General features: G+C 39.5%; 5 protein-coding genes and 1 long non-coding RNA gene across 15 annotated transcripts; 5 read left to right on the forward strand and 1 right to left on the reverse strand.

Moving 5' to 3' along the window:
* Window positions 1-2600: 2600 nt before the first annotated feature.
* On the forward strand, window positions 2601-4844 carry LOC136255243 (E3 ubiquitin-protein ligase TRIM71-like). Its single transcript, XM_066047969.1, has one exon. The coding sequence runs from the start codon at window positions 2601-2603 to the stop codon at window positions 4842-4844; it is 2244 nt and encodes a 747-aa protein (XP_065904041.1).
* Window positions 4845-6182: 1338 nt separating this feature from the next.
* Window positions 6183-9501, forward strand: LOC136255481 (uncharacterized). 5 transcript variants are annotated; one of them, XM_066048263.1, is made up of 10 exons: window positions 6188-6774; window positions 7238-7384; window positions 7613-7885; window positions 7940-7996; window positions 8048-8104; window positions 8738-8800; window positions 8857-8959; window positions 9143-9221; window positions 9275-9381; window positions 9449-9501. In XM_066048263.1, exons 6-10 carry the CDS (start codon window positions 8788-8790, stop codon window positions 9462-9464), a joined length of 318 nt encoding a protein of 105 aa, XP_065904335.1. In that variant the 5' UTR covers window positions 6188-6774; window positions 7238-7384; window positions 7613-7885; window positions 7940-7996; window positions 8048-8104; window positions 8738-8787; the 3' UTR covers window positions 9465-9501. The 5 variants fall into 5 exon arrangements, 4 of the variants coding, with proteins under 4 accessions (XP_065904335.1, XP_065904336.1, XP_065904337.1 ...); XM_066048264.1 differs by having other exon boundaries at window positions 6188-6648; window positions 6703-6774; window positions 7238-7885; XR_010700911.1 differs by having other exon boundaries at window positions 6183-6774; window positions 7238-7885; window positions 8857-9079.
* Window positions 9498-10242, forward strand: LOC136255482 (uncharacterized protein C05D11.13-like). Of its 2 annotated transcripts, XM_066048269.1 has the most exons (4): window positions 9498-9703; window positions 9772-9891; window positions 9946-10095; window positions 10163-10242. In XM_066048269.1, exons 2-4 carry the CDS (start codon window positions 9782-9784, stop codon window positions 10191-10193), a joined length of 291 nt encoding a protein of 96 aa, XP_065904341.1. In that variant the 5' UTR covers window positions 9498-9703; window positions 9772-9781; the 3' UTR covers window positions 10194-10242. The 2 variants fall into 2 exon arrangements, with proteins under 2 accessions (XP_065904341.1, XP_065904340.1); XM_066048268.1 differs by having other exon boundaries at window positions 9498-9891.
* Window positions 10238-12866, reverse strand: LOC136255483 (uncharacterized). 3 transcript variants are annotated; one of them, XR_010700914.1, is made up of 6 exons: window positions 12326-12866; window positions 11433-11861; window positions 11277-11379; window positions 11114-11218; window positions 10983-11069; window positions 10238-10478 (listed from the first exon to the last, which is right to left on the reverse strand). It is a non-coding gene; the product is annotated as an uncharacterized lncRNA (long non-coding RNA). The 3 variants fall into 3 exon arrangements; XR_010700913.1 differs by having other exon boundaries at window positions 10239-10478; window positions 10983-11218; window positions 11433-11525; window positions 11589-11861; XR_010700912.1 differs by having other exon boundaries at window positions 10239-10478; window positions 10983-11218.
* A 3024-nt stretch (window positions 12867-15890) lies between these two features.
* LOC136255244 (E3 ubiquitin-protein ligase TRIM71-like) lies at window positions 15891-18152 on the forward strand. Its single transcript, XM_066047970.1, has one exon. The coding sequence runs from the start codon at window positions 15891-15893 to the stop codon at window positions 18150-18152; it is 2262 nt and encodes a 753-aa protein (XP_065904042.1).
* Window positions 18153-19267: 1115 nt separating this feature from the next.
* LOC136255319 (GDP-fucose protein O-fucosyltransferase 1-like) lies at window positions 19268-27067 on the forward strand. 3 transcript variants are annotated; one of them, XM_066048055.1, is made up of 6 exons: window positions 19268-19404; window positions 19460-19560; window positions 25544-25833; window positions 26090-26285; window positions 26335-26565; window positions 26822-27067. In XM_066048055.1, exons 1-6 carry the CDS (start codon window positions 19386-19388, stop codon window positions 27014-27016), a joined length of 1032 nt encoding a protein of 343 aa, XP_065904127.1. In that variant the 5' UTR covers window positions 19268-19385; the 3' UTR covers window positions 27017-27067. The 3 variants fall into 3 exon arrangements, with proteins under 3 accessions (XP_065904127.1, XP_065904125.1, XP_065904128.1); XM_066048053.1 differs by lacking the exon at window positions 19268-19404 and having other exon boundaries at window positions 19424-19560; XM_066048056.1 differs by lacking the exons at window positions 19268-19404; window positions 19460-19560 and adding an exon at window positions 22872-25500 and having other exon boundaries at window positions 25563-25833.
* The last annotated feature ends 479 nt before the right edge of the window (window positions 27068-27546 follow it).

The raw sequence follows: 27546 nt of genomic DNA on the forward strand, positions 1-27546 counted from the left end.
TATATTTATAATGTCATCACCACTAACTCAAAGTATTGTAGCATAGCTACATATAATGTGTAGTACTTCGGCTAAAACAATTTATTGGCTTTTAGCATTAGTGCACAGCAATATTGAGATTTGTATACACAGTATTAGTAACAGTAAGTTATTGCAGTATATATTCATTTTATATTGGTATAATATAATAAATAGCTTGTTACAGTGACTATTGCGTCATTTCTTGGGCCTATAGTATGAAGTGGTATACAAGTAGGCAGGTGCTTGTAATGTGGCAACCTCAGTGGCTGTTAAGGGTGTAGTTTGCTAGACCATCAACATATTGAGTTATTAAACACCAAAGAGCTGGGTTAAAAACAATTTAACTGTATTTTGATACCAGTTATCAAAGATTGCCATGAGGTATGATAACCGGATGTGTATCACGATAAACAGTATTACTAGTATACCACCAAGCACTATTTAGCATCGTAAAACACAAGCCATCATTCAATCTATCTTGCTTGCAAGACTCCACGATATAGCCAAATAAATCCATGTGACCTTGTGTAGCATTGATCACTGAAAGGATTTGGCCAAGCAAGCACATTACTAGGAGTTGTGTTTACATGTATTCATGCTTTATACCAACAACTTGTGCATACTATAGAATTTTGAAGGCCATGCAATATAGTAGTATAACTTAGGCTCAACGTTATTTTGTTGAGCACCATAAGAATGATACTATGGATTGTAGTTATTTACAATGTTGAAATGTTTTTAACTGGTCCTTAAGTTTGAGCACATTTTCCATGCTGCATCCAAAGTATATAGTTATTATATAATATATCATGCCTGGATATATCCAGCTGCAGGTTTTCACGATCAGAGATCACCATATGCATGGTAAAAGACGTTATTATCATAAAGTTGAACAACCGCTTCTCACAATAGAAAACATGTGCATTAATCCTCAAACTAGGGTTGCACATTTTAGGGAAGAAAGAGTTGCTCTATACCACTTCAAAAAGTCTTTTGTCGTGGCTGTCAAGTTTGGCATAGCTAATAGATTGATTGACTGATCTATATAATTATTATGTAAACTGGCAGTACTCGGCAAAGCTGTTCTTCCATACTGGAGTACACATACACAGCAGCAATAATAAAGCTACATAAAAACTATTACAACTGTAGTAAAAATAAAAGTTCAGGACAGGTACTTAAGTGGACCATTATAAGAATTAGTAAATAAACTAGATTGCAATGAATTCCACCACACTGTACCCTGGTGTGGAAAGAAGTGCTATATACCTGTGAAGTGTCACTATGTACGTATAGATGCCAGATCTCTGACTATGAGTTCAAACACATCAGTTCTAATACAGATGGGAGATGACACTTGTGAATGGACAGCTAATAAGTTGTGAGAGCAATAATAGCTATTGGGCCTAGTGCATGGTTTCTCATCCACCAATATCTGAAAGTAGCAATGTACGTGTAGCTCGGGTGTTTGTTAGTTGGTGCTTGGTGGTAATTAATTTATATATCCATGATATGAGAAACAATTGTGAGTGCTGCTGCAGGTGACTATATCATACATGTGTACAAGTAGTGTTAAAAAAAATCATTGAACTATGATGATATAACACAGCATTGTTATATACACTGACATCGTCACCAAATTACTGGAAATAGCTACTGGCCCTTAACTATAGGTTTTGTTTCTTTCCAGCTATTGCTTTTACAACTCCTCTATATAGTTGCTATAGATACTTATCCAGCTATTTTGCTTATTATTTAGAACTGTATATGTATATAGCTATAGTAGCACACAATCTTAGCTTCTATCAGTAAATCTTTATGTTCCCATATTTCAAATAATCTGTAGCTGAGGCGAAATTTTGTGTTGTACTGTATATTTAATCAAAATGAATTACATCACAACAACCTCTATAAGACCACCTTGAGGCCAGTCCAGCATACATGTCCAGATGTAATCTTCCATACCATTGATTCACTTTCGTTAATAGCTATATAGGCTCTAGCCACTGCCAGTGGCCACATAGGTACTGCAGAAACAATTAAACTATGACTAAGTGAGACCGAGGTGAAAATATACTACTAGTAATCCAGTGTGTTAAGTTAACCTATAGGGTATACATATATAGGTGAATTTTTCTGTACTGATGTACGTATGTGTGTTATTATGAAATAGGTTATAGAACAAGTGTAGTATGTACAGGGTCACACAGCTGTCTGCATAGACGGTCTGACACAGCTAATTGACTAAGGCAAAGTATTCCTTCATCAACAATGCTGGTCATGTGATCTTCATCAGTTTCCTTGCATAGCTAGCTACATGGATATGACAATAGCTATGGCTACTTATACCACATCAAAGAAACTAGCTATACCCCCCTGTGGGATAAATTATTGTTCTGTAGCAGCCATATTAACATTGACCTCATTTTGATTAAATAAAAACCACTATCATAATGAACGGATAAGTATACGAGAAATAATTGAGAAAATAACGGGATGTTCCACCCGCTAATGTGGTTGATATAAATTTAATTGCTTTAAATCAACCACTGAAGTTTAAGTCATTCTGTGTTGATGAAATGGCGCAAGGTAGTTCGTATAAAGACGAGTGGAGAGAAATAGAGGAGGAATTCACGTGCCCCATCTGTGACGAGATCTTTACCGAACCCAAGACTATTCCTTGTTTACACACGTTTTGTGAACAGTGTATCAAGTCAACCATTGAAGCAAGCAAACTAACAGGCAACGAATTGCGTTGTCCATTATGTCGAGCTGAACTGCCACAAGACGTGAAAAACATTCCTACCAACTTCTCCACTAAACGTCTCATAGAAATATATCACAAGCGAAAAAGTTCTAGTCAAGAAACTACAGAAGAACTGAAATGTGGAGAATGTGTAGAAAATGGTGTTGCAGAAACATGGTGTATAGATTGTGAGAGTCCGTTGTGTGGAGAATGTTACAAACAACACTGCAGGATGAAGAAGTTCAAGTCACACAAAACTGTGACGGTGGAAAACTTCATGCGAAGTCCCAAGACCATATTGTCGACGCATGCAGCAGCACAACCTTGTAAAGATCACAAGACACAATCTCAAGATCTGTACTGTATGACTTGTAGTAGTTTGATCTGTCGAGATTGTACCTACGTTGATCATCGAGAACATCAATACAACTTTGTGGATAAACTAGCTGATGTTGAACGTGAGAAGATCAAAGAGATAGCTGCACCACTGAAGAAGATATTGGAACAAGTGAGAGATGGTTTGAAGAAGGTGGAGGAGTGTGATAATGAAATAGATGGGAAGTGTGAAGCTGAAGTTATCAAGCCAATACGAGATGTATACCAGAGATTTCATGAAATAATACAACAACAAGAAGTAACTGATCTACAAAAAGTTGAAAACATTAAGAGCACATTACATTGCTCTCTTACTAGCCAAATTAAGGAGTTGAAATTGCTTGAAGACTGGTTGGTTAGTTGTGATGAGTTTGTTACCAAGGCTACTACAACACAAAGATCCAGTGAGTTACTAACCTACAGCAAATACATTAGCAACAGAGTGGCAGAGTTGACAAGTCAAGTAGAACGAACTAACCTTGAACCAGTTTGTGGAGTAGATGATTTGATATTATCCACTAGTAATCCTGATGACTATGTCAGTCAGTTAACATGTGTTTGTAGTGTGTCTACCTTACCTCATGTTCCTAACTGTAGTGTGAAGGGTCCAGCTGCAATGAGCAAATATGGTCCAGTGAAACTGACTGTTACACTAAAAGATAAAGATGACCTACTTGTACCAAATCAGAGTGAACACTTAAGAGTTGATTTCAAGAGGGAAACAGGCAGTGTTAAGATAGAAGAAATTCCTTCAGGTGTTTACACACTTTCATACAGACCTAAGAAAAGGAAGACACACAGCTTGTGTGTATCATGGAAGGAGCAGCTTTTGAAGGAAGTAGAAATTCCCCTTTGTATTCGGGATTACACAGCTATTCAGCAGGAAGTTAAAATCATGAACAGTTACGGACCGGATACAAAAGAATTAAGCCATCCATACTTGATGGAAAATGGGCCTAACAATGAACTGATAATCCGAGACTTTTTTTCCAAACATCTGGTCGTGTTTGATGATCAGTTGAGATACTCTCACACCATTGGTGAAGGTGTATGTGACTGGCCAACAGGATTAGCAGTCAGTAAGAAAGGATATGTGTATGCTCAAGATCATCAATTGCAAACTATTCAGAAATTCAAGATGAGTGGTGAACTACTTTGTCGGTTAGGTTCCCCAGGCAGTGATTATGGTCAGTTCCGGTACCCCCATGGGCTACTGTTGTCCCAGTCAGAGTTGTTGTTTATTTGTGACAGTGGCAACCATAGGATTCAAGTTTTCCGAGATGACCAGTTTATGTACTCGTTTGGTGAATGTGGTTCTCTCCCCGGTTCCTTTAACTCTCCTTTTCACTTGGCCTTAAATGCTTCCGAGGATCAGTTGTTTGTTACAGAGTTATACAACAATAGAGTACAGGTGTTCACACCAGATGGCCAGTTCCTTAGGATATTTGGTGACTTTACTAACGTCCCTTATAAACTCGCTCATCCCACCGGCATCTGCTACACCCCAGATGGTCACATTATGATAAGTTCTCGTAGCACGCATCGTGTCCTTATATTTGAAGAAGATGGAAATTATGTGTCCACCATTGAAGGTATCTATCAAGGCAAAAAGAGATTCTCTAAACCTGTTGGAGTGTTGTTAAGAAGTAATGGACAGATATTAGTAGCTGGAGATGGTAGCAACAACTTTGTCATATTTTAGCTGACATTGCATGCAAATTAGATGTATTACCTTTGTACCATATACTATTATAATAGGTATTTTTGTATTAATGCTTGTTTATAGTTGCAGTTTGGAGTGTTAGTCCATTTAATAAGCCACTGCGATACAGTGAAACCTCTATAATCCAACACTCATTGGGATAAGAAAATCGTGTCAGATTAGCAAGGATGTCAGATTATTGAGGTAGCATTACATAGAAAAGTACTAGTCTTTTTGGGATACAAAACAATGTCAGATTATAGGTGTATTCTGGATTAGAGAGGTTTCAGTGTACGTAGGTATATGTATCTACAGAACTTAATGATGCAATAGGTAAATATAGTCTGGAGCTTGGCATATAAAGATAGTTTTTACCCATCAATCTTAATAATTATTATATACCAGTCATCAATTGCAAATCACTGATTATTATACATCTGGAGTGGTGATAATAAGGAGAGCCTAACAACCCAAACTGGCCAAACACATTGACAATACACCTGTAGTTAGTGCTTTTGTAGTGAATCTCTCAATGCACATGTGACAGTACTGGAGGTTAATTATGAAAGTCAGCTGGGTATACACACACATCCTGCTTCAGTTAGTTGGTCAGTAGTGTGCAAACACTTTAGCTCTATACTCTGCACATGTTAATATAGTTAGCTACTTATTCAAGCTTTCACAACTGACCACTCATTGAGCCCTTATTAAATTTGGTGTTAACAGCTAGAACTGCATGCTGGTACTGAAATTATGATATTACCTGGTGTGACATGTAATGTTTGCCCTGCTGCATGTCTGGGCTTACAGGCCTGAGTACAATGACCAATGGAGTTAGTCTTGTAGCTCATAAACGCAATAGAGTGATATAATTATTACTGTGTATTAGGGCTGGGGGATATAGTGTGCCAACGTTGAAACCGGGTCACTACTGCTGACCCGGATGACCCACTGACCCGGATGTGACCCGGATTGACCCGGATTAATTAAAGCCGAGACGTGTTTCGGCCAGTCTCGAGCGAGCGAACGAGTCTAAATTTTCAGCGTTCGATTCGTGTTGAGTAAATATTGCAACTTCAGCCTAGCTGTAGGTTGAAGACCAAAAAAAAAAAAAAACAAGGTCTTCACCTACTGACAATAGCTACCCCTCACCATAGATACCCTCAATTTCGTGCTACATACTACACTTACTAACAAATGAGTGTGGCTGAGCGTATGTTGGTAATGCGATAAGTGGGCGTGGCTCACGAAAGAGCTACACGATAGCGTTTATAAGTTTCCACGTCGTCAAACGAACAATTTCGTTTCTCACGTGATCCAATCCGGGTCAGACCCGGATAAATTGTAAACCGGGTCAGACCCGGATGACCCGGAGAAAATGTGACCCGGATGACCCGACCCGAGCCAATTTTTTTTTTGGGCCCACTTCTGACTTAGAAAATTTTTCTCGTTTGGTGAACTTACCGTTTTTGTTTGTTTTACGTAAAGTCACATTACTCAGGGGGTTGGTGAATCTCGGGGACAAAACCCTCGAATCAACCCAGCTGGGTCCCTCGGGGTTCTTCTTCTCAAGTGATGTAGCGAAGTCAAGGAGCGAATTATACAGGCAGCTAGTCTTACTACAGTAGGTGAAGATTTCCTTTGCCAACTCACAACACTGACACGAGATGACTGAAACAGATTCGCCATGGGCTGAACTTGCTGGGAGTGGAGGAAATGACTCGGGAAATGAAGGCTATATGAACATGAAATAGTGAACACTGAATATATCTATATGGTATAATAGTGTAAACTGCAATTGTTGGTTAGTTGGATTTCCTGAGACTACATGAGTAGCTATCTTCATTTGATATGCCAGTATGTCAGTCATTCAGTGTCCAGTTCAGGTGACCCCACCAAAAGCACGGCTAAGTTTGCATCATTTACTCAGGTGAATTGGCAGGGAAGCACTCATTTTGTTTTGTGGGTCCACTTCTGAGTTAGAAAATTTTAACATTTTGTGAATTTACCGTTTTTGTTTGTTTTACGGAAGTCACATTGTTCCGGCATATATTATATATTCCCCACCTAGGGAATATGTAATCTATGGTTTGCCATTTTCTAATCCTTTTAGTGTGCACATGCAGTACTAGTTTCAGTAGTAGGTGTTCTAGAAGCAGTTCCGTTGGGAGCTATAACATATACCATTATTCAATACTATAGTGCTGCTGTGGTGAAGCTTTATGTTTACTAAAGGAGATTGGTCATGCATCATAGCCTAGGCATGTCTATGCTTGTATTACTGTATGTTAGAAGTGGTGCTGCTAATCACGTATTTGAATAATTGTTATGTGGTTGGCATATTTGATGACACAATGTGTGTTAATATTGCTCATTGTTTCAAATTGTCACAGGGATGCACTAATATAGAGCAGATGACTCAGGAGACACTGGAGCTGAAGGCAAAGACCTGCTTCAAGGCAGGCATCTGATGACACAGCTGAAAGACGAGCTAAGGAACGAGACGGGTATCACCAAATAGCCGAGCTTAACCTTGCAGTGTAAGGGGGTGGGGTTAGACTGATGATAGTCATGTGAGATAGAGATAGTGTTTAGTGGTTTTCTACAATGTTGCAAGACAACTTGCTAATCTCAAAAACATTGTTGCTCCCAGAGCATCCTGCTACCTGTATCCCTAATGTGTAAATAGTCATTAGGGGGAGAGTAGTAAAGCTGTTACTAGTTGGTGAGACTTATAGCGGTGTGAAGTTGTCTTTGTTGTTGTACAGGGGAATGTGTCACTGAAGGAACAACTAGAAAGTTAGTGAGTGAAGAAGCCAGTGAGTACAATCTGTTAACTTGGCTGGCCTTACTACGGTGTAGTGTATGGCAAACAGACATTGAGTTTGGGTCAAAATTTATGGACTTTTTAAGTGGGTGCTTACGTTATGCAAGTCACACTTTGTTTACCACAAGGCCACACTGTACGTGAGGAGGGAGAGGTGCACAAACAACGTACAGCAGTAAAAGTGGTCATCACACAAGGGGACACAGATAAGAAGGTGTGTACTCTGTTGTCATGTGACATCACATGAGCTTATATGACATCATCACAGGAACTAGAAGATAGGATCAATCTGCTACAATAACTGGAAGAAGCTCAAAAGAAAATGGTAATTAGCATTGACGTCTTTAAACTTCGAGCTATTCTGATTGGTTGTTAGGAAGAGAGAGCTAGTCAGGTACAACAGATGATGACTTGAATTAGACAGCAAAGAGAGGTGTGTGATCTTATCATTTCTGTGTGATACAGTGGAACTTCTCTTCCTTTGTGCTGGCGTAAACTATAAAGTATAATTATTCTCTTGTATAGAGGGGTTCTGCTGTAGTGTTTTGGGTGTTGTGTGGCTGTAATATAATGAGTGAACCCACTATGACAAATACGGTCATGTCACTAGGCCAAGAGTTGTAAGACCACTTCAATATAGTGACCTTGTCAAGTATATAGGTCCCAAACACAACTGAGATGTACTTCATGACCTCATTTATAAGACTACCTCAATATACAGTAGTGACCGTGTCAAGTATATAGGTCCCAATTGGTGTTTAACTTGGTCCGTTGTTGGGACATGAAACTCATGTACTGTATTAATGACCACTTCTATGATATCCTTATTGTGGCAGCAGTTGGTTTGTTAGTAGTGCTATTTGGGAAGGCTATGATGAAAGAATTTTTTTGTGGGTGTTTTCAACTATACTATAAGCTAACAAAGCCATTGTCTAGCAAACTGTTTTGTGCAGCATATCGATACTGTTGCCACTGCTGTGACAAATCGCATGGTACAAAATAAAGGCGATATGTGGGAACCAGTTACTTGTGTATTATCTTGTGAGGTTGTGTGATCTTGTCACAGGTGTTGACTGTGGTATTTCATAATGAGATGAATTGTACGGCACCATCACCATGATGACAACTGGTATGATAAGTTGTGTGATTTTTTTTACACAATCATTTGTGCCACTCCGTTGTTAGGCAAGGTTAACATTACTGTGGACACCTCAACTAGTCCAACACGAAATGTAGCTACCCTGATTTATGTGATATGTTGCCATAGTGATAACTGTTGCAACACAAGGTTTGCATGACAACAGCATACTACTGTCTCACATTTCCGCCATCATAACGGGCCCACCAAATAAGCATAATTGAAGCTTTACTACAGAGCCCAGTGGGAGTGGTAGTACGGACCATAAAAGTGGGTGTGGTGATGTGTTGTTACCATCTTGGTGTGTGTTGTGAGGGCCATGTACTTCTCCAGCCTCAGCAAGGGGATAATGGAAGCATTTATTGACTATAACAAAGTGTCCACCCACATGATCAAAGCTGCTGCAGGACAGGTGAGCACCAACCACATTCACACAGCTATTATTGTTGCCATGGTTATACAAAGGAGCATCGTCACACAAACTACAATTGTGATGTTACCGTAACCTTAAAGAGTTCTACTTCATCAGTGAAGAAAACTAATGACGCCATGGCAACCGGTGGCATGTACAAGTGAGTACATGCTACAGTATGTAACCAGTCATGTCCATTTATCTGTCTGTCTTTCCGTCCATCACAGGACAAACCTATACTGAGTCTACTGACATTCAAGAAACACCTCAGATCATTATTGGGGCGAGCCTGAGCGAGCCCCACACTAGCTGGTCAAACCCGTGTGTACGAGCGTCAAGTATACGGACATAGTGAACGATCAAATGCGGCGATCATCGTATGTACGAGCGTCACGTTTACGATGATGAACGAGAATGTAACGGTAGAACGTATGTACGAGCGTCACAAACACGGATGGCAAACGAGAATGTAGCGGTCCAAGGTATGTACGAGCGTCACGTATACGGATAGCGAACAAGAATTTACCAGTCCATGCTACCACGTGTGCAGATTGTGCCACATGGCAAGTAATGTGGAGACTGATGAAGCACGAGAAGAGAGGCTACGAAGAAGGAGAGAGCGCGACCGAATTCGCAGACAGACAGAAACACCTGAACAAAGAGATGCAAGGTTTAATATAATCACTTTACAACTCTAGTAGAATTACTCAACCATTTTGTATAGATTGGCTAGGCGCAGAGAGTATGATAGGAATAGATGTACTACTATAAGATTACAGCAGAGTCAGTCAGAAATAGAAGAGAGCCTCAGGACAAGAAGAGAGCAGGCTAGGACAACAAGACGGACCGAAACTACTGAAGAAAGAGAATCAAGGTAAATTTGCAGGACAGTACTTTGATTTTATTCCTACATGTACTGGTACTTCTGCTACTTCATACAGACCGGCAAATGTCAGTATCAACATCAATTGATCAGGCTCGCCCCACAATGCTTTTAGCATTTGTCTAGTTTAACACAATATTTAAATTTGAGTCAGTGTACAACACATTATATTGTAAGAAATGTCATCCTTGTAAGTATAACAAAACATGCAACACAAACACATGTGCATGTCATCATTGGGATTAAATAATCCATCCTGTACAAGATACATAAAGGTTCACTATCCGTCATCATCCTTATAAACATATCAGTCATCTTAAGTTCATTAATCCACCAGTCTGTAACAGAATTTCATAGCTGGGAACTTCAATTCTCTGTTGGAAACAAATGATAGTAAATAGAAAATTTTGGCTTAGATAGCAAGGAGGGTGCACCATTAATCATTATTATCAAGCTGATTAACAAACCAATCTGATATGGTAGTATATATATAGGCCCTTTCTCTAACAATTTGTTCTTTGGATTCATTATAAAGTGACAGTGTAGTAGTTCAAACAATTGTTGACATCACATAAACAGGAATGCCACTTTGAGTAAACTGCAAATTTTGAATGGGGAAATTTGCATGGAGAACTGCCAATCTGTGATATTAAATTTTGTGAACACCCTCCTCCCCCCCTGTAAAACCCTGCTCTGATGGGTTTTGTTTTTTTTCTAATGGTATGCACACATTAGCAGTGACAACTAGGTGTCATGAGAACAGGTACAGCTATGTCATACTAGATATGCATATGTAAATGCCACATACATGTTGTATGTTATCACAATTAATGAACATTGTCAAATGACCGCCACAGAGTTGCATTACAAGAACATACCCCAGTCAGACAATGTACTTTTTGCAAATAAGCAAAAATACACAACAGTGATCTTTTTGTACTGGAACCAGTACTTTCTAATGATGCCTATAGAGGTATTGATGATGGTGTGTTAATACAAATACTCATACTATCCACTTGAGGATCTTATCTGGTGAGTGTTCTCATAGATAGTATATGTATATAACTAAGACTTGTGAAGTGTGTTTCTTGAATGTCAGTAGTCAAGATTAGTCCTGTGATGACAGACAGATACATGGACATGACTGGTTACATACTGTAGCATCTGCTCACATGTACATGCCACCAGTTTCCACGGTGTCATCAGTTTTCTTCATGATGAAGTAGAACTCTTTAAGACGGTAACATCACAATTGTAGTTTGTGTGATGATGCTCCTTTGTGTAACCATGGCAACAATAATAGTTGAGTGAATGTGGTTGGTGCTCACCTGTCCTGCAGCAGCTTTGATCATGTGGGTGGACACTTTGTTATAGTCAACAAATGCTTCCCTTATCCCCTTGGCAACACAGCCATTCTGAGGCTGGAGAAGTACATGGCCCTCACAACACACACCAAGATTGCAACAACATATCACCACACCCACCTTTATGGTCAGTGCTACCACTCCCACTGGGCTCTGTAGTAAGGCTTCAATTATGCTTATTGTAGAAACCACTAAACACTATCTCTATCTCACATGACTATCATCAGTCTAACCCCACCCCCTTACACTGCAAGGTTAAGCTCGGCTATTTGGTGATACCCGTCTCGTTCCTTAGCTCGTCTTTCAGCTGTGTCATCAGATGCCTGCCTTGAAGCAGGTCTTTGCCTTCAGCTCCAGTGTCTCCTGAGTCATCTGCTCTATATTAGTGCATCCCTGTGACAATTTGAAACAATGAGCAATATTAACACACATTGTGTCATCAAATATGCCAACCACATAACAATTATTCAAATACGTGATTAGCAGCACCACTTCTAACATACAGTAATACAAGCACAGACATGCCCGGGGCTATGATGCATGACCAATCTCCTTTAGTAAACATAAAGCTTCACCACAGCAGCACTATAGTATTGAATAATGGTATATTTTATAGCTCCCAACGGAACTGCTTCTAGAACACCTACTACTGAAACTAGTACTGCATGTGCACACTAAAAGGATTAGAAAATGGCAAACCATAGATTACATATTCCCTAGGTGGGGAATATATAATATATGCCGGAACAATGTGACTTCCGTAAAACAAACAAAAACGGTAAATTCACAAAATGTTAAAATTTTCTAACTCAGAAGTGGACCCACAAAACAAAATGAGTACTTCCCTGCCAATTCACCTGAGTAAATGATGCAAACTTAGCCGTGCTTTTGGTGGGGTCACCTGAACTGGACACTGAATGACTGACATACTGGCATATCAAATGAAGATAGCTACTCATGTAGTCTCAGGAAATCCAACTAACCAACAATTGCAGTTTACACTATTATACCATATAGATATATTCAGTGTTCACTATTTCATGTTCATATAGCCTTCATTTCCCGAGTCATTTCCTCCACTCCCAGCAAGTTCAGCCCATGGCGAATCTGTTTCAGTCATCTCGTGTCAGTGTTGTGAGTTGGCAAAGGAAATCTTCACCTACTGTAGTAAGACTAGCTGCCTGTATAATTCGCTCCTTGACTTCGCTACATCACTTGAGAAGAAGAACCCCGAGGGACCCAGCTGGGTTGATTCGAGGGTTTTGTCCCCGAGATTCACCAACCCCCTGAGTAATGTGACTTTACGTAAAACAAACAAAAACGGTAAGTTCACCAAACGAGAAAAATTTTCTAAGTCAGAAGTGGGCCCAAAAAAAAAATTGGCCCGACCCGGTTTCAACGCTGTAGTGTGCATATCGGAATAGTACACTATCGGTATCGCCTATATCGCTAGAAAATTTACTATCGGACAGTAATTAACAAGTAAAATAAGGAGAAATATGTTGCTATCAATGTAACAATTTTCATGCAGCTATACACAGCTGTTATATCACAAGAATTGCACTTCCACTAGCCAAACTGGCCATAGTTGATGAGACCAGTAAAAATAGCACTTAATTCATTCCTATTAGCACGTGATGATGAACTGGAGGTATACTGTACTGCTTTGCATTGTCAGTATTGTGTGTAATTGTGTGTGTAGTGTGTATGTACAACCAGGGTCAGACAGAGGGTATATTATGCTAAATAGTGTCCCCGCTTTTGACCATGAAATTGTATGGTGTGAAACAAGACTTCAAATGCTGAAGATGTGGTGGATTATCTATTTTGTAGTGTGGTATACGTAATCAGGTATAGTTTCTGGGGGTCAAGTGAAAACTATAAACTTTTAGTGTTTTTAACCTTTCAATCCTACGTATACTCTGTGGTCAAATGGACACTAATCCAGCTGGTTGTATCGTATAGGCGTATGTAGACTGCATAAAATTCACCAGACCTAGTATTGGACATAATGGTAGCCCAATGAAGAAATCTATGTTGTTTACTGGCACTGAGTCATACCTTTTTTATGTACCCAAATAAAACATTAACTGGGACGGACAAGTATTCGAGAAATAATGCACTTGTCAATTTCATGCCCCACCCCCCACCCCCAGGGAGGGTGGGGGAATACAGGGGATTGACAAATCGTGGTGTCAAATTCCCCACTACTGGGGCAAAATCGGCTGTCAAATCCCCACTATATCCCCACCCCCATAGTAGGGGATTTGACAACACCTCAAGGATGATTAAGCCGCGGCTTATTTCATACATGCGACTAGTAATAAACCTGCCCTGTAGCTAGTAAAAGCAAGTGCGATTTTATTGTTTAGAAATGCAACTAAAGAAAATCTATCAGTAAATCGGACAACTGTCAATTGCCCCAGGGGTGGGGACAAGAAGCAATGTCAAATCCCCACCTGGGGTGTGGGGACGCCCGGGGGTGGGGGGGTGGGGCATGAAATTGACAAGTGCATAACGGAATCACATTTATTTATTTATGATTACTGGGCAGTCAGCACAGCTGGTGTGCCCAGGAAAAAAAAGGGAATCATAGTATTAGGTACAATTATATACTAACTAATGTGGTGTTGATTGTTTGTAAAGTGTGATATCAAGTTAGTTGTAAACTCATCATAGTTTGTCATCTCTATAATAAATACAGACAGTTCATTCCATTCTTTGATTGATCTTGAGTAAAATGATTGTTGATAAGATGTTGTTGATGGTGTGGGCAGGATAAAATGCAAGGGATGATAGTGTCTTGTTTGTCTCTCTACAGATTGATAATATGGGGGGAATTGATAGGGATATGTCTTGATGGAGGATTTTGTGGAGCAGTTGCAGTCTAGATATCTTTCGTCGTGTCCGTAGGGTAGGCCAGGATAGTTGATTTAATATTTGTGTCACGGAGCTAGTTCTGTTGTAATCACTGATGACCCACCTGGCTGCTCTATGCTGGATTTTTTCCAATTTGTCTACATCAACGTTATAACAGGGGTCCCAAACAACTGAGGCAAACTCCATTTGGGGTCTTACCATGGTAAGATATGCTTGTGCTTTTACTTCTCTTGAACAATCACTCAGATTACGCTTTATAAAATTTAAAGTATTAGATGCTTTCTTAGCTATGTTTGATATGTGTGACGACCATGACAATGTCTTATTCAACATGATCCCCAGGTAGAGATGCTGGTCAGTTTCTTTTAGGAAAGAATTATTAAGTGTATAGTGATGAACTATTGGTGTTAGGATCTGCTACATCGAATTAGTGCACATTTTGTAACATTTAGTCTAAGCTGCCATATTTTGACCCAATGTGAGATTTGATCTAGGTCTTGTTGGAGAATGATGGTGTCTTCTGGAGAGTTAATAACTCTGTACAAAAGACAGTCGTCTGCAAATATTCGTAAAGGCGACTTTATGTTGGTGGTGATGTCATTTATGTACAACAGGAACATAAGAGGACCGAGGACTGTGCCCTGAGGGACACCAGATGTTACAGCTACTGAGCTAGATGTTATACCATCAAGAAGGATTTGCTGGGTGCGGTTGGAAAACCATGCCTTAATCCAGTTATAAGTGTCATTCTGAATTCCATAAAAATGAAGTTTGGTAAGGAGTCATTGATGGGGAACAGTATCGAAAGCTTTAGCAAAGTCGAGAAGGATTACATCAACTTGCTTCCGGTGATCGAGGGCATATGATATGTCTTCTGTTAGTGTTAGTAACTGGGTGACACAGGAATGATTTTCTCGGAACCCATGTTGATTCTCTATGAGAATATTGTTGTTGTTTAAGTGATTCATGATGTTGTGATATATGATGTGCTCAAGGACTTTGGAGCAAATAGATGTCAGAGAGATGGGCCTATAGTTAGAAGCATCATCACGTCTTCCTTTTTTGTGAACTGGACATATGTTAGCTGTAAGCCAGTCTTTAGGTAAAATACCTATTGTGAATGATTTGGTGAATATCACTTTTAGCACTGGAGAGATTTCTTCAGCACAGTTTTTAAGAATATAGGGAGGAATACGATCAGGACCATTTGCCGGCTTTATTTACTTGAGGATTACAGAGTGCTTGCTGTATTCCATTTAAGGAGAATGTGATATCAGACATGATTGGTATGCCCCATATTAAACAATGCAAGCTCACAGTGATACAATACTGGTTTTAAACATAAACTACTGTCCTTCTGAACACAGTAATAACATCACAAATCACACTACGGCAATCACGCATGAAGTTTCAAATCACAAATCCAATTTCAAATCCCAAATCAGAATTCAAATCACGAAATGATTTCAAAATCACGTACAGATTTGCGAAGGTGTCGCACCCCTCGGCCCGCTTACTAACCACATTTCAAATTGAGGGCTTATGGCGCAAGGTAGTGCTTACAAGAAAGACGAGTGGAGTGAAATAGAGGAGGAGGTCACGTGCCCCATCTGTGAAGAGATCTTTATCCAGCCGAAGACTATTCCATGTTTACACACGTTTTGTGAACGATGCGTCAAGTCGACCATTGAAGCTAGTAAACTAACAGGTAGTGAATTTCGTTGCCCGATATGCCGAGCTGACATGCCACAAGATGTGAAAAACATTCCTACCAACTTCTCCACGAAACGTTTGATAGAAATATATCACAAACGACAAAGCTCAAGTCAGGAAGCAACAGAAGAACTGAAATGTGGAGAGTGTGATGACGAGGATGCTACAGTGACAATGTGGTGTGTAGATTGTGAGAGTCCATTGTGTGGAGAATGTTGCAAACAACACGGCAGGATGAAGAAGTTCAAGTCACACAAAACCGTGACGGTGGAAAACTTCACACAAAGTCCCAAGACCATATTGTCCACTGTAGCAGCACAACCAGCTGAATATTGTAAAGATCACAAGACACAACCACTAGACCTGTACTGTATGACTTGTAGTAGTTTGATCTGTCGAGATTGTACCTACGTTGATCATCGAGAACATCAATACAACTTTGTTGATAAACTAGCTGATGTTGAACGTGAGAGGATCAAAGTGATAGCTGCACCACTGAAGAAGATGTTGGAGCAAGTGAGAGTTGGTTTGGAGAAGGTGGAGGAGTGTGATAATGAAATAGATGGGAAGTGTGAAGCTGAAGTTATCAAGCCGATACGAGATGTATACCAGAGATTGCATGAAATACTGCAACAACAAGAAGTAACTGATCTACAAAAAGTTGAAAACATTAAGAGCACATTGCATCGCTCTCTTGCTTGTCAGATTAAAGAGTTGAAAATGCTTGAAGACTGGTTGGTTAGTTGTGACGAGTTTGTTACCAAGGCTACTACAACACAAATATCCAGTGAGTTACTAACCTACAGCAAATACATTAGCAACAGAGTGGTGGAGTTGACAAGTCAAGTAGAACGAACTAACCTTGAACCAGTTTGTGAAGTAAATGATTTGATATTATCCACTCGTAATCCTGATGACTATGTCAGTCAGTTGACATGTGTTTGTAGTGTGTCTACCTTACCTCATGTTCCTAACTGTAGTGTGAAGGGTCCAGCTGCAATGAGCAAATATGGTCCAGTGAAACTGACTGTTACACTAAAAGATAAAGATGACCTACTTGTACCAAATCAGAGTGAACACTTGAGAGTTGATTTCAAGAAAGAGGATCTTGCTCGAAATGTCAAAGTGAATGAAAATTCTGAAAGTGTTTATACAGTTTTGTTTAGACCTAAGAGAAGAGAAGTACACAGGTTGCGCATATTGTGGAAGGAGCAGCTTTTGAAAGAATTAGAAATTCCTTCCTGTATTCGAGACTACAAAGCCTTTCAACAAGAAACACGAATTATCAAAAGGTACGGATCAGATGCAAAGGACTTAAGACATCCATACTTGATGGTAAATGGGCCTAACAATGAACTGATAATCCGAGACTTTGTTTCCAAGCATTTGGTCGTGTTTGATGATCCGTTGAGATACTCTCACACCATCGGTGAAGGTGTATGTGACTGGCCAACAGGATTAGCAGTCAGTAAGAAAGGATATGTCTATGCTCAAGATCATCTATTGCAAACCATTCAAAAGTTCAAGATGAATGGTGAACTACTTTGTCGGCTAGGATCCCCAGGTAAAGACATTGGTCAGTTCCGGTATCCAAACGGGCTACTGTTGTCCCAATCAGAATTGTTGTTTATTTGCGACAGTGGTAACCATAGGATTCAAGTTTTCCAAGATGACCAGTTCTCATACTGTTTTGGTAAAAATGGAAATCTACCCGGCTATTTTGATTGTCCTTTTGATGTGGCCTTAAATGCTGCCGAGGATCAGTTGTTTATTACAGAGTTATACAACAATAGGGTACAGGTGTTCACACTAGATGGCCAGTTCCTTAGGATATTTGGGAACTTTACTAACGTCCCTTATAAACTTGCTCACCCCACTGGCATCTGCTACACCCCAGATGGTCACGTTATGATCAGTTCTCGTAGCACACATCGTATTCTTATATTTGAAGAAGATGGAAATTATGTGTCCACCATTGAAGGTACCTATCAAGGCAAGAAGAGGTTCTTATCACCCACTGGAGTGTTGTTAAGAAGTAATGGACAGATTTTAGTAGCTGGAGATACTAGCAACAGTTTAGTAGTTTTTTAAACAATTTAAACAATTAGTCATTGTTTTGAATTCAGAGTGTATTTTCTATTTTTGTCTAGTTCTAAATTTCTTCTAATGTTTTTGTTGTTACCGAAGTTTGCAATCCACAAATTTGACATTCTCAATAAATGTGATACAATCATAATATAGGCCCAATCGTATACTGTTTCTCAAGCCAGCAAACTTCTGTTGAAGTAGGTCTGACATGCTCAGCCCTTGCTAGGAAAAGTGACAGAATTGTTATCATCCTTGAATGAAGGTACCATATGTTTAGCCATAATTATATAGTAGAACTCCAGGATCCTCAATTTTACTGGAGCAATAGTTAGGAGACGTACACACACATAGTTTCGCCTATAATTGTCTAAGCTATATAGTTCAGTCTCCTAGCTGGGTCCGCACACACTTAAAATGATATTTATCCCACCATATGTACTCTGGCTGTGTAACAAACTGTGGGAAAGAATTGCACCATAAAACATAGCTAATTGCTCATGCTAGCTGCATGTGCTGGCTATAATCATGTAACTAAAGAAGTAGCACCCGTCTTAGATAGTAGTTCCTCCTTAGCTGTTATAGCTGTTGACAACTGAATTTCAATGCACATATATACACTATGCACTTCATGTAAGCAACTTAGAGTATCGGTATGAACCGGCATTCCAGAATCGCTTGAAGGTAACTGATTTGCAACATAACAGATTGCATCATTAACATAGTAATGTGGGGAGTACTTTATAGCTACTGAGATCATTTTTAAGGCAAAGCAAAAGTTTAAGGGATATAGCTAGCACATTGATGATCAGCTGCGTAGCTATCATGTGACATCTCCCAACATGCATGCAGTCTGATGCAGATAACTATTTCAGTCAACAACTTCCGGGTTGAACAAGAGTGGAAGGACTCCAACTCTTTACCCTTCACAACTAACACATTTACAATGGCAATACAAAAGCAAGACATGTGAAACAACGAATGAGTGGTCACACAGTATACTGCCATTTAATTACGGGCGGCGTAAAACATTTCTGGAGTGGCGGGCGCCGCCGAACTAGGTAATGGCATCGTATTCTAACGTATTCGTGTGTGATGTCTTGTAAATTGCTGTGGGTGGAGCTAACGTTTTTCTTGTTTTATTAGTGATATGCTGGCGGTGATTTTGGGTTGGTGGGGGACCAGCAACCAGTATCTACGCGGTCTGCTATCACGTGGGATAGGGATGGCGGCTATGTCATGTTCTGCTTGTGCATGGGTATGCCGCGAGTGTCCGGCAATGTGGCGTGTTGCATGGTATCGTGTTCATGTAGGTCGCTTCGGAAACCAAGCTGCTCACCTCCTGGGTTCCATAGCGTTTGCTAAGGCACTGAACAGAACGTTAGTACTGCCGCCATGGAGGATACTAACATATGTGAGTTGTTAGCAACTTGTTTTTGCATTTGATTAGAGGGAGACACAGAATGTCCGAGATAAATGCGTTAGTTGTGTATATAAACATAGCAGAAGGGTAAATAATTAAGGGTTGGAGTCCTTCCACTCTTGTGCAACAATCAACTGGCACCTTTCAAGATTGAGATATTGTAATAGAGGATATGCGTGTTATATTATTCGAAAGAAAAATGATCAATTACAGTAGTGCGACGGCGGTTTCCAAAAAAAGTTGACGGTGAACGACTATCAAAATTTTGTGAAAATCCCATACAAAAATATGGGTAGCTAATGGGGCTCAGACTATAACTCACCACTAATGCTACAGGCAGGCTTTCTCGCACCAGGTGTACTACCTCCTAGGTAGAAGAAATCACCTCTTCATAAGAAACGCTGATAACTTCGCTAGGACTATAACTCACCACTAACGCTTCGGGAAGCCTTTCGCTCGCCATTTATACTATCTCCTGGGTAAAAGAAATCACCACTCTGTAAGAATCGCTGATACTGCCACGATATGAATCAATTCGCACTTCATTCACCATCAAAAGATCACGTACTTAGAATGTTTTCAGTATGCATATCCTCTATAGAGCAGTCATATAATTAAACATCAAGAGTCATGAATCAATAATCACCTCAGTTTTGCTCCACTAGAGGTGATGGGAAACAAGCAATATAATAATGATGGCAGTGGCGTAGCTACACCCAGGCATCACTTCACTTTGCCCGGGTATCAGAAAATGATTGGGTCACGCAGCCACTCAAAATATCGCGTTTAGCACATAAATCTTCCCCCACCCCCGCTACCATTAATTCTACGCCATTTTCCAACAGCTTCTACCTCGGGTTCTGCCTGCCATCGACACTTGCACCCTCTCTAAAAAGGGGTGCGCCACGATTTGAAACAAATTAGCGCTGCGCATTCAGTTAAAATCAGAAAATGGCACCATATGTTCTCGTGACTATGTGTGAGTGTTCACAGTTGGCTGTTAGTTGGACATTGTTTGATGGTGCGAGGTCTGTGATAATGCTCTAAACAGAGTCCTCTAATAGTGCCCGAATTTATTTAGATGCAAAGTGACACAAGGGGAAACCATATGGAGAAACCGACAGTGTGGAGTCAGTGTTGTACGATTTAGGAGTGGAGTGTGATATGTGATGTGAGCTATTATTAACACAATTGTATTAGTCACAGTGGTGGGAGATCACCAGGATTTTTGCCAGTTTTGCCGCCATTTTTTGTAGACCTAAGTTCACTGAAGCAGAGCCAGTCAGTGGATGAATTGTCATGTTTAGTGAGTCACATCTTCAATGGAGGACTGGAGGAGGACTTATCACAAGATCTCTAAGTGTGTTGTGGCGCTGCACGTGATTACTACTACTACATATACATCTTACAATCGATTAGTTAGCAATCATGCAGTAACGATTAGCTAGATAGGCTGTATAAATGCTTATGTTCATGCACCATACAGATAGAGTTAGCAGCTATACAGGATAGCTAGCCATGCTTTGCACTAAAAACAAATTTTTATGAGTGTACGTATGAGCATCCCACAAGTTGCTCACTTAGTTGCTTGCAAGGTTAGTGGTTTGCCTGGGCATCACAATTGGTCTAGATACGCCCCTGAATGATGGCCTATAATTAAATCCAATTAATCGAGGTAGGGCTGGAGGAGATGGTCCGGTTGATCAAGTCTGAACTGGACCAATGATCTGGAGCTGGACCAGCAAGCTGACCAGCTCGGACTATAGCAATTACCTCCATGCAATCATGTGCTATCTATGGACAATCATATCTACATTTACATTTTACAAAGGAAGTGGTTACTGAATCGAGAAGTTTTTATTTTCGCATCTAGTAGTTGCCCCGAGCATTTGACTTTAGGGACACGAAAATTAGGTCTGGTTCAGCTTTGATTTCTTCTTCACCTTTACGTTACGTTCTTACTATATATAGTGAGACTACTACGTGAGTAACATTTATAAGGTAGAAAATTTGGGGTAGTGGGTAGCTAGCGGCGGTAGCACAGTGGTTAGCATACTGCCTACAGTTCCAGTAGTCCAGAGTTCAAGCCCCAGTTGTGTTTTGTGGGGTTTTTTTTTCCGTTCAGCGACCCCTTTTTATCCAAGTTTTACTGTCAGTTCAATAACGAGTCCGGCTTATTGAACCAACTTTCGGTTCAGTATCCACAGCCTTTACAAAAATGATGTAGAAAATGTATGACACGAGTAGTTACCAATAGTTCCTCAGCCTAACTATAGCACAAAACTACACGTACAGTACTTACAATTACCTTACAGCACAGCATAGCATTGTATCGTTTTGTACAACAAGTAATGATCGTGGGTTCTACATATCACGTGTGCTGACAGTTGCATTAAGGGAATTATCACGTGTACGGCAGGTGCCTTCTTTGATTCTAAACCAGCACACTTAAATAACAATTCAATGTTCATATAATGATCATCAACATTTCTTGGCTTGTCACTCTTGGCTTCTTTCTACTGAGTGAAGGGGGCTGGTATTTACAACCTAGCTAGGTGCACGGCTATACACCCATACATCACATGGCAGCCGTTAGGATGATATTTTGAGTGAAAATCATTTCTCTTCAACTACCCACTCATCCGGTCGAGATACTGAGCAAACTCTCTCACCCTACATTGTGCCATTTTCGAATAGTGATTGCTCTCATGCTTGTCCACCAGTATAATATCCACTTATACTTCTGCTATACTCTTCGAGACAAACCAGTATAGTATACAGCATTCTTGTAGCTGTGTAGGCTTTTATTGTAGCTGTGCAGTAAATTCACTGTGCATCTGCCTAATCACAAATTCAGACATCAGGTATCTTATTAGGGGGCCATGCTGAGTGAGCTCCCTCTGAAATTTAAAAATCTTTGGGAAAAGTTGCAAATCATTTTACTTGCTTTAGCATCAATTTTAAGGCATTTTAAGCCTTTAAATTGCAAAAATCCTGCACTGAGCTTCTGGAGGTTGCACCTAGTGTTCTGCGATACAGTGCATTTTGTGTATCACGTATCACCATCAATAAAATGTTCGATACGATACTGTTTCACGATACTATAATAATAAAGTGGTCACTCATGGCTAGTTATGACTGGCGTATTAACTAATAGTTGTAACAATATCCAATTTATCTGTACCTTAAAGAACCAACACTGATTCTACATTCACTGTGTATACAATTTCTTTATTCAGTGAATGCTGCTAAACTATACAGTAATAATTATACTGATCATGATGTGACAAATAGCTAGTGTTTCCTGGTATGATCTTTAGTATGGAAAACAGAGTTACTGTTAAAAGTACATCTCTACCTGGATACCTGCCTCTATTACACCACCCAGACAATTAGCTACCACAAACATTTTATTTTAATATATGCTCCCACGTGCACAAAGGCTTGTCCGGATTTCTCCGCATTTTGGTGAGTTGTCAAGATGTTAAAGGACCTCTTTTGTCTTGGATTAAGGATTTCCTTTCTGATAGATCACAACAAGTAGTATTAGATAATAAACAAAGTGACTCCTGTAATGTGCTATCTGGTGTACCACAAGGAACTGTTCTGGCTCCATTATTATTTTTGATTTACATCAATGACCTTCGATTCCTTTACATGTCTCAAGTGAAGTTTGGCTTTATGCTGATGATGTTATACTTTACTCAAATATCTACTCTGTGGAGGACTGCCATCAACTACAACGTGATCTTAACTCCTTAACACAGTGGGCACATAAGTGGCTTATGACCTTTAACCCAATTAAATGTGAATTCTACAAATAACAAACAAGATAAACATCATACCATTTACTTACCACATTGACAACTCCACAATCTGAGAAGTCACTCATGCTAAATATCTAGGTGTAGTCATTGATCAACATCTTAACTGGAATGAACACACAAAACAAGTTGCTAGTAAAGCCACCAGAATTAATGCATTCCTACATCGTAATCTTTATCAATGCCCTCCCGCAATTAAATGTAATATTTATAAAGCAATGGTTCACCCTGTTATGGAGTATGCTTCCTCAGTCTGGGACCCACACACATGTGTTAACATTAATCAATTAGAAGCTGTACAGAGATCTGCTGCAAGAATGTGCTATAAAGACTTTTCTAGATTCTCCAGTGTTTCTACAATGTTAACTGATCTTAATCTACCCACCCTGCAGAGTAGAAGGAAGAAATTAAAATTACAAATGCTGTATAAAATCATTTATCGTTTATAGCTGATATTCCAGATGATTGTTTAACTCCCGTTCCCTCCTTTTTACGAAGTGGCTATTTTAATCAACTAAATGTTAGAGTGGACAGTTTTAAATTTCCTTCTTCCCTTCAGTGATTAAACTATGGAATAATCTACCCCAGAACATTGTTAATGCTCCCACATACACTGAGTTTTGTAATGATTTGGACACTTTTATAATTACACCTGTGCATTGTAATCATACATGATTCCTGCACAGTACACAATGTAATAATAATAAAAGGTGGCTAGTATATACAGCAGATGTTTACTGCTAGTTCTTTATACTAAAAGTGTAACAGCTACTGTTTTTAGAAGACCTGGGTAAGAATATTTTAGCCTTAATACAGTAACAGCAGCACTTATAAACGTGTATTTGTATGACTTCTCGTAACGTTGCATTTTATAGCACAGGTAGGCTTTCTGTTCAAGTGTTTAGATCACTGTTGCAGTAATATAGCAATCACTACCTGTTCTACTAGAAAACTTTGATATATCGATACTTCCTAAGTACAGTATTGTATCGTGATACGTATTTGCTGTATCGATATATTGCCGTATCAATATGTATTGCAGATCCCTAGTTGCACCCCAGATCCCTGATTGAACTTCTAATTAGGATTGCAACGAATGATAAATTTAGTATCCGGATATTTGGATGTCTTAACAAATTAATACCAAACTATTTGGTAACATTTAACCAATGCAAAAGTGCTAAAATTCAGTTACATATTGTCACATACATGGCCTCCTTCTCTCTGAAATATATACGATACTAATGGTGGTTGTCTTTATAATCGATCTTACATAGCAAAACAGTCCTTGAGAAATACACGTATGGCTGAATCAACACCATTTCCACTGTAAACACTGGTATTTTACTAGTAAACGAACTTCCGAATGGTATCCGGATAAAATATTAATGAATGAATATCCGAACAAATCAAATATTTGTTGCAGCCCAACTTCTAATTACTATACTGTACTGAAAAATGGCTGAAGTGTCCACAGGACACCACAATGTCCCAGTATGGACACCACTGGGTGTGGTGATAGTGGTGTCCATTGGTATCCAGAGTTTTTACAGTGTAGCTATACAGCCATGTAGCACTGTGCCCCTGTATGTCAAGTCTATAACATAGTATAAAAGTCTGAGGTATAGGCTAAAGCATATTTATATAGCTAGCTAGCAGTGAAGTATCACTAAAATTGCATATCTGGGTGTCTAAATTTTTCAAAAATTTCCACCTCTAAAATGTTTGTGCTTTGCACTTCACAGAGTGTGCTAAGCAGGAACTCCTCTCTCAGGCAATACCATTTTTGCAGCAATTTCAACATCTACAATAGCCTGACCAACTCAATTTTCCTTCCTCCAGCCCATGTTTCCTGCATCATATAAGTAGCTGCACAATTATTTGATTATAGATCATGTGAATGCAATTTTTATGATTTGCACTATGTAGCCACTAGCTATTAGCTGTGCACTTAACCATAACAGAAGAGTAACAGGGTTTAGACTCTCCACTCTCATGTGCACATATAGCCCTTGCACTTTTCAAGATCAAGATACTCCAATAGACCAGTCACATGCACAGTCAAGTACAGTTGAGTGCATAACTAATAATCACCTCCCGCCAGCAGGTAAACAGAAAACAATAATGATGTCCTAACATGTTCATTACAGGTAAACATACCCTTCACAGAATGGTTCCAGTTGGAGCCCATTGCAGATTATCATAAGACTGTTACCATGGAGCAGTTTATGGGCCAGCTAGCTGAGGACCACTGGCCACCTCACCAACGACGAGGTTATTGTAAAGTAGCCATAAGTGAAGAGAAGGGATGTGCGATGAAGGAGGGTAATCCATACCGTCCATTCTGGAATCAACTAGGAGTAGAATTTGTTGATAGTATTTATACTGGATTGAGTTATGATGTTCATATTCCCAGTGTGGCTGATGACTGGATGAATAAGTGGGTGTGGTACATGTTAGTTGTTATTTTATCATTGTAATGCTTTTTCCCATGTTGTTTTTGTGCTATGTAAATGTATCATCTTTGTTTTGTTCTGTATGCATGCTGTGTAGCTCTATTATGTTATTTTAACTGCTTTTTGTTTATTTGTGTGCACATGTGTATTATATAAGTGTATGTAAGGCCTCGAGTAAGCACTCTTGTGAAGGCGTAAGCTTTGTGATGCCAGCATTATCTTGGTGACATGTTCTAACAGGTTTCCTGCTAGACAACACCTAGTGATAGCATTAAGAAGAGCTCCTGCTCGATTTCCTCTACTGCCACATAACAGACACTTACACAAGTTATTGAGATGGAGTGCACATATAACATCCATAGCAACTGAACATGTCCGGGCTCACATGGATACTAGTCCATATCTAGGACTTCACTTCAGAATTGATTATGGCTGGGTAAGCTATGTCTGTTGTTGACCTGGTACATACAAGTCTGTCACTACAGCAACAGTTATGTAAGGATGGTGTTGGCCAGCATAGCTATTTGGAATTGTTACAGTGCCTGGACGTTTTACCGGATCAGGTGACATCCTGGGACATTTGTTACCCATCAAGAGATGCTCTACAAAATCAAATTAATCAAGTGTTAGAAACTCACTCTGACATCAAACATGTCTATATAGCTACGGATGACATTGTTGCTTTTGATAAGTTACAATTAAAGTTTGATGATCAGGTATGTAAAATGGGTCTGATATCAAAGAATCGTGCAAGCTTTTGAATCTGATTCCAGGGTGTATTTTGTAATTTTTTTAAATTGTAATACTTTAAAATTGTTAAACAAGAGTATTTATACTGAGTCCCAGAAATTTTTATCAGTTTTCAAACTTCCGTATATTCTGAGCAGGTTGTGTGTACAATTCCAGTTGGTGTCAACCCCTCAGTATGTGGGTATGATAAGACAATATTTATTAGCTCATGTGATTCTGCAGATAACAGTACAACTGTCAGAGAGGCAGCCACAAGTTGACTTATTCATATTAGCCAGGGCTAACCAGTTTATTGGGATATGTCCGTCATCATTCTCAGCTTTTATCAAGAGGGAGAGGGACACTCTCGGACTGTCATCAATGTTCTGGGAACTGACTGGTCATGTCTATATTCCAGAACCAGACATGTTATTGTAATATATTGTATGTTGTGTTTATGTGATTACACATCAGTGGCCTTGGAACTAGTACAGTTTGTATTTTGCCGGGTCATGCAACTTTTATAACACATACCAAAATTGACTAGCATAATAATTCTTGATCCTCACACACTCATCCATCAGGGATTATCTTGTTTTTGTTATTGGAATATTGAACCTACTGTAGAGTCGATATTCATTATCATTTATTCTACTGTATATTGCAGTCCCCAGTGGGACCATCAGCTATGAAATTCACTACGTTCTGAAGTCACAATCTGTACATTTGGAGGGGGCGCTCCAATCAATAAGCGCCACCGCCGCTAGAAGTTATATAGAGATAGTTAAGACCGTATACGTTCATATGTAGTATACGGAAAAGGAGTGCACCACGCCTACATTGTTAGCACTGTTGTTTAGGCTATATAGCCAAACAAATCATGTGACCTTGTATTTGTAGCATTTGATCTTAAACACTGAAAGGATTTGGCCAAGAAAGTAAGTTGAATAATGCATTACTGGGAGTTC

Source organism: Dysidea avara, chromosome 5 (assembly GCF_963678975.1).
Source record: "Dysidea avara chromosome 5, odDysAvar1.4, whole genome shotgun sequence".
Classification (NCBI taxonomy): Eukaryota; Metazoa; Porifera; class Demospongiae; order Dictyoceratida; family Dysideidae; genus Dysidea; species Dysidea avara.

What these genes read in the sequence shown, in the direction of transcription:
- LOC136255243 (XM_066047969.1), top strand. Translation starts at nt 2,601, where the DNA reads ATGGCGCAAGGTAGTTCGTATAAAGACGAGTGGAGAGAAATAGAGGAG.
- LOC136255481 (XM_066048263.1), top strand. An exon ending in GATAACTGTTGCAACACAAG is followed by an intron (nt 8,960 to 9,142) that starts GTTTGCATGACA and finishes GTACTTCTCCAG; the next exon opens with CCTCAGCAAGGGGATAATGG. An exon ending in TCAAAGCTGCTGCAGGACAG is followed by an intron (nt 9,222 to 9,274) that starts GTGAGCACCAAC and finishes GGTTATACAAAG; the next exon opens with GAGCATCGTCACACAAACTA.
- LOC136255482 (XM_066048268.1), top strand. Translation starts at nt 9,782, where the DNA reads ATGGCAAGTAATGTGGAGACTGATGAAGCACGAGAAGAGAGGCTACGA. An exon ending in CCTGAACAAAGAGATGCAAG is followed by an intron (nt 9,892 to 9,945) that starts GTTTAATATAAT and finishes CATTTTGTATAG; the next exon opens with ATTGGCTAGGCGCAGAGAGT. An exon ending in ACTGAAGAAAGAGAATCAAG is followed by an intron (nt 10,096 to 10,162) that starts GTAAATTTGCAG and finishes TACTTCATACAG; the next exon opens with ACCGGCAAATGTCAGTATCA.
- LOC136255244 (XM_066047970.1), top strand. Translation starts at nt 15,891, where the DNA reads ATGGCGCAAGGTAGTGCTTACAAGAAAGACGAGTGGAGTGAAATAGAG.
- LOC136255319 (XM_066048053.1), top strand. Translation starts at nt 19,426, where the DNA reads ATGTGGCGTGTTGCATGGTATCGTGTTCATGTAGGTCGCTTCGGAAAC. An exon ending in GCTGATGACTGGATGAATAA is followed by an intron (nt 25,834 to 26,089) that starts GTGGGTGTGGTA and finishes ATGTTCTAACAG; the next exon opens with GTTTCCTGCTAGACAACACC. An exon ending in AATTAAAGTTTGATGATCAG is followed by an intron (nt 26,566 to 26,821) that starts GTATGTAAAATG and finishes GTGATTCTGCAG; the next exon opens with ATAACAGTACAACTGTCAGA.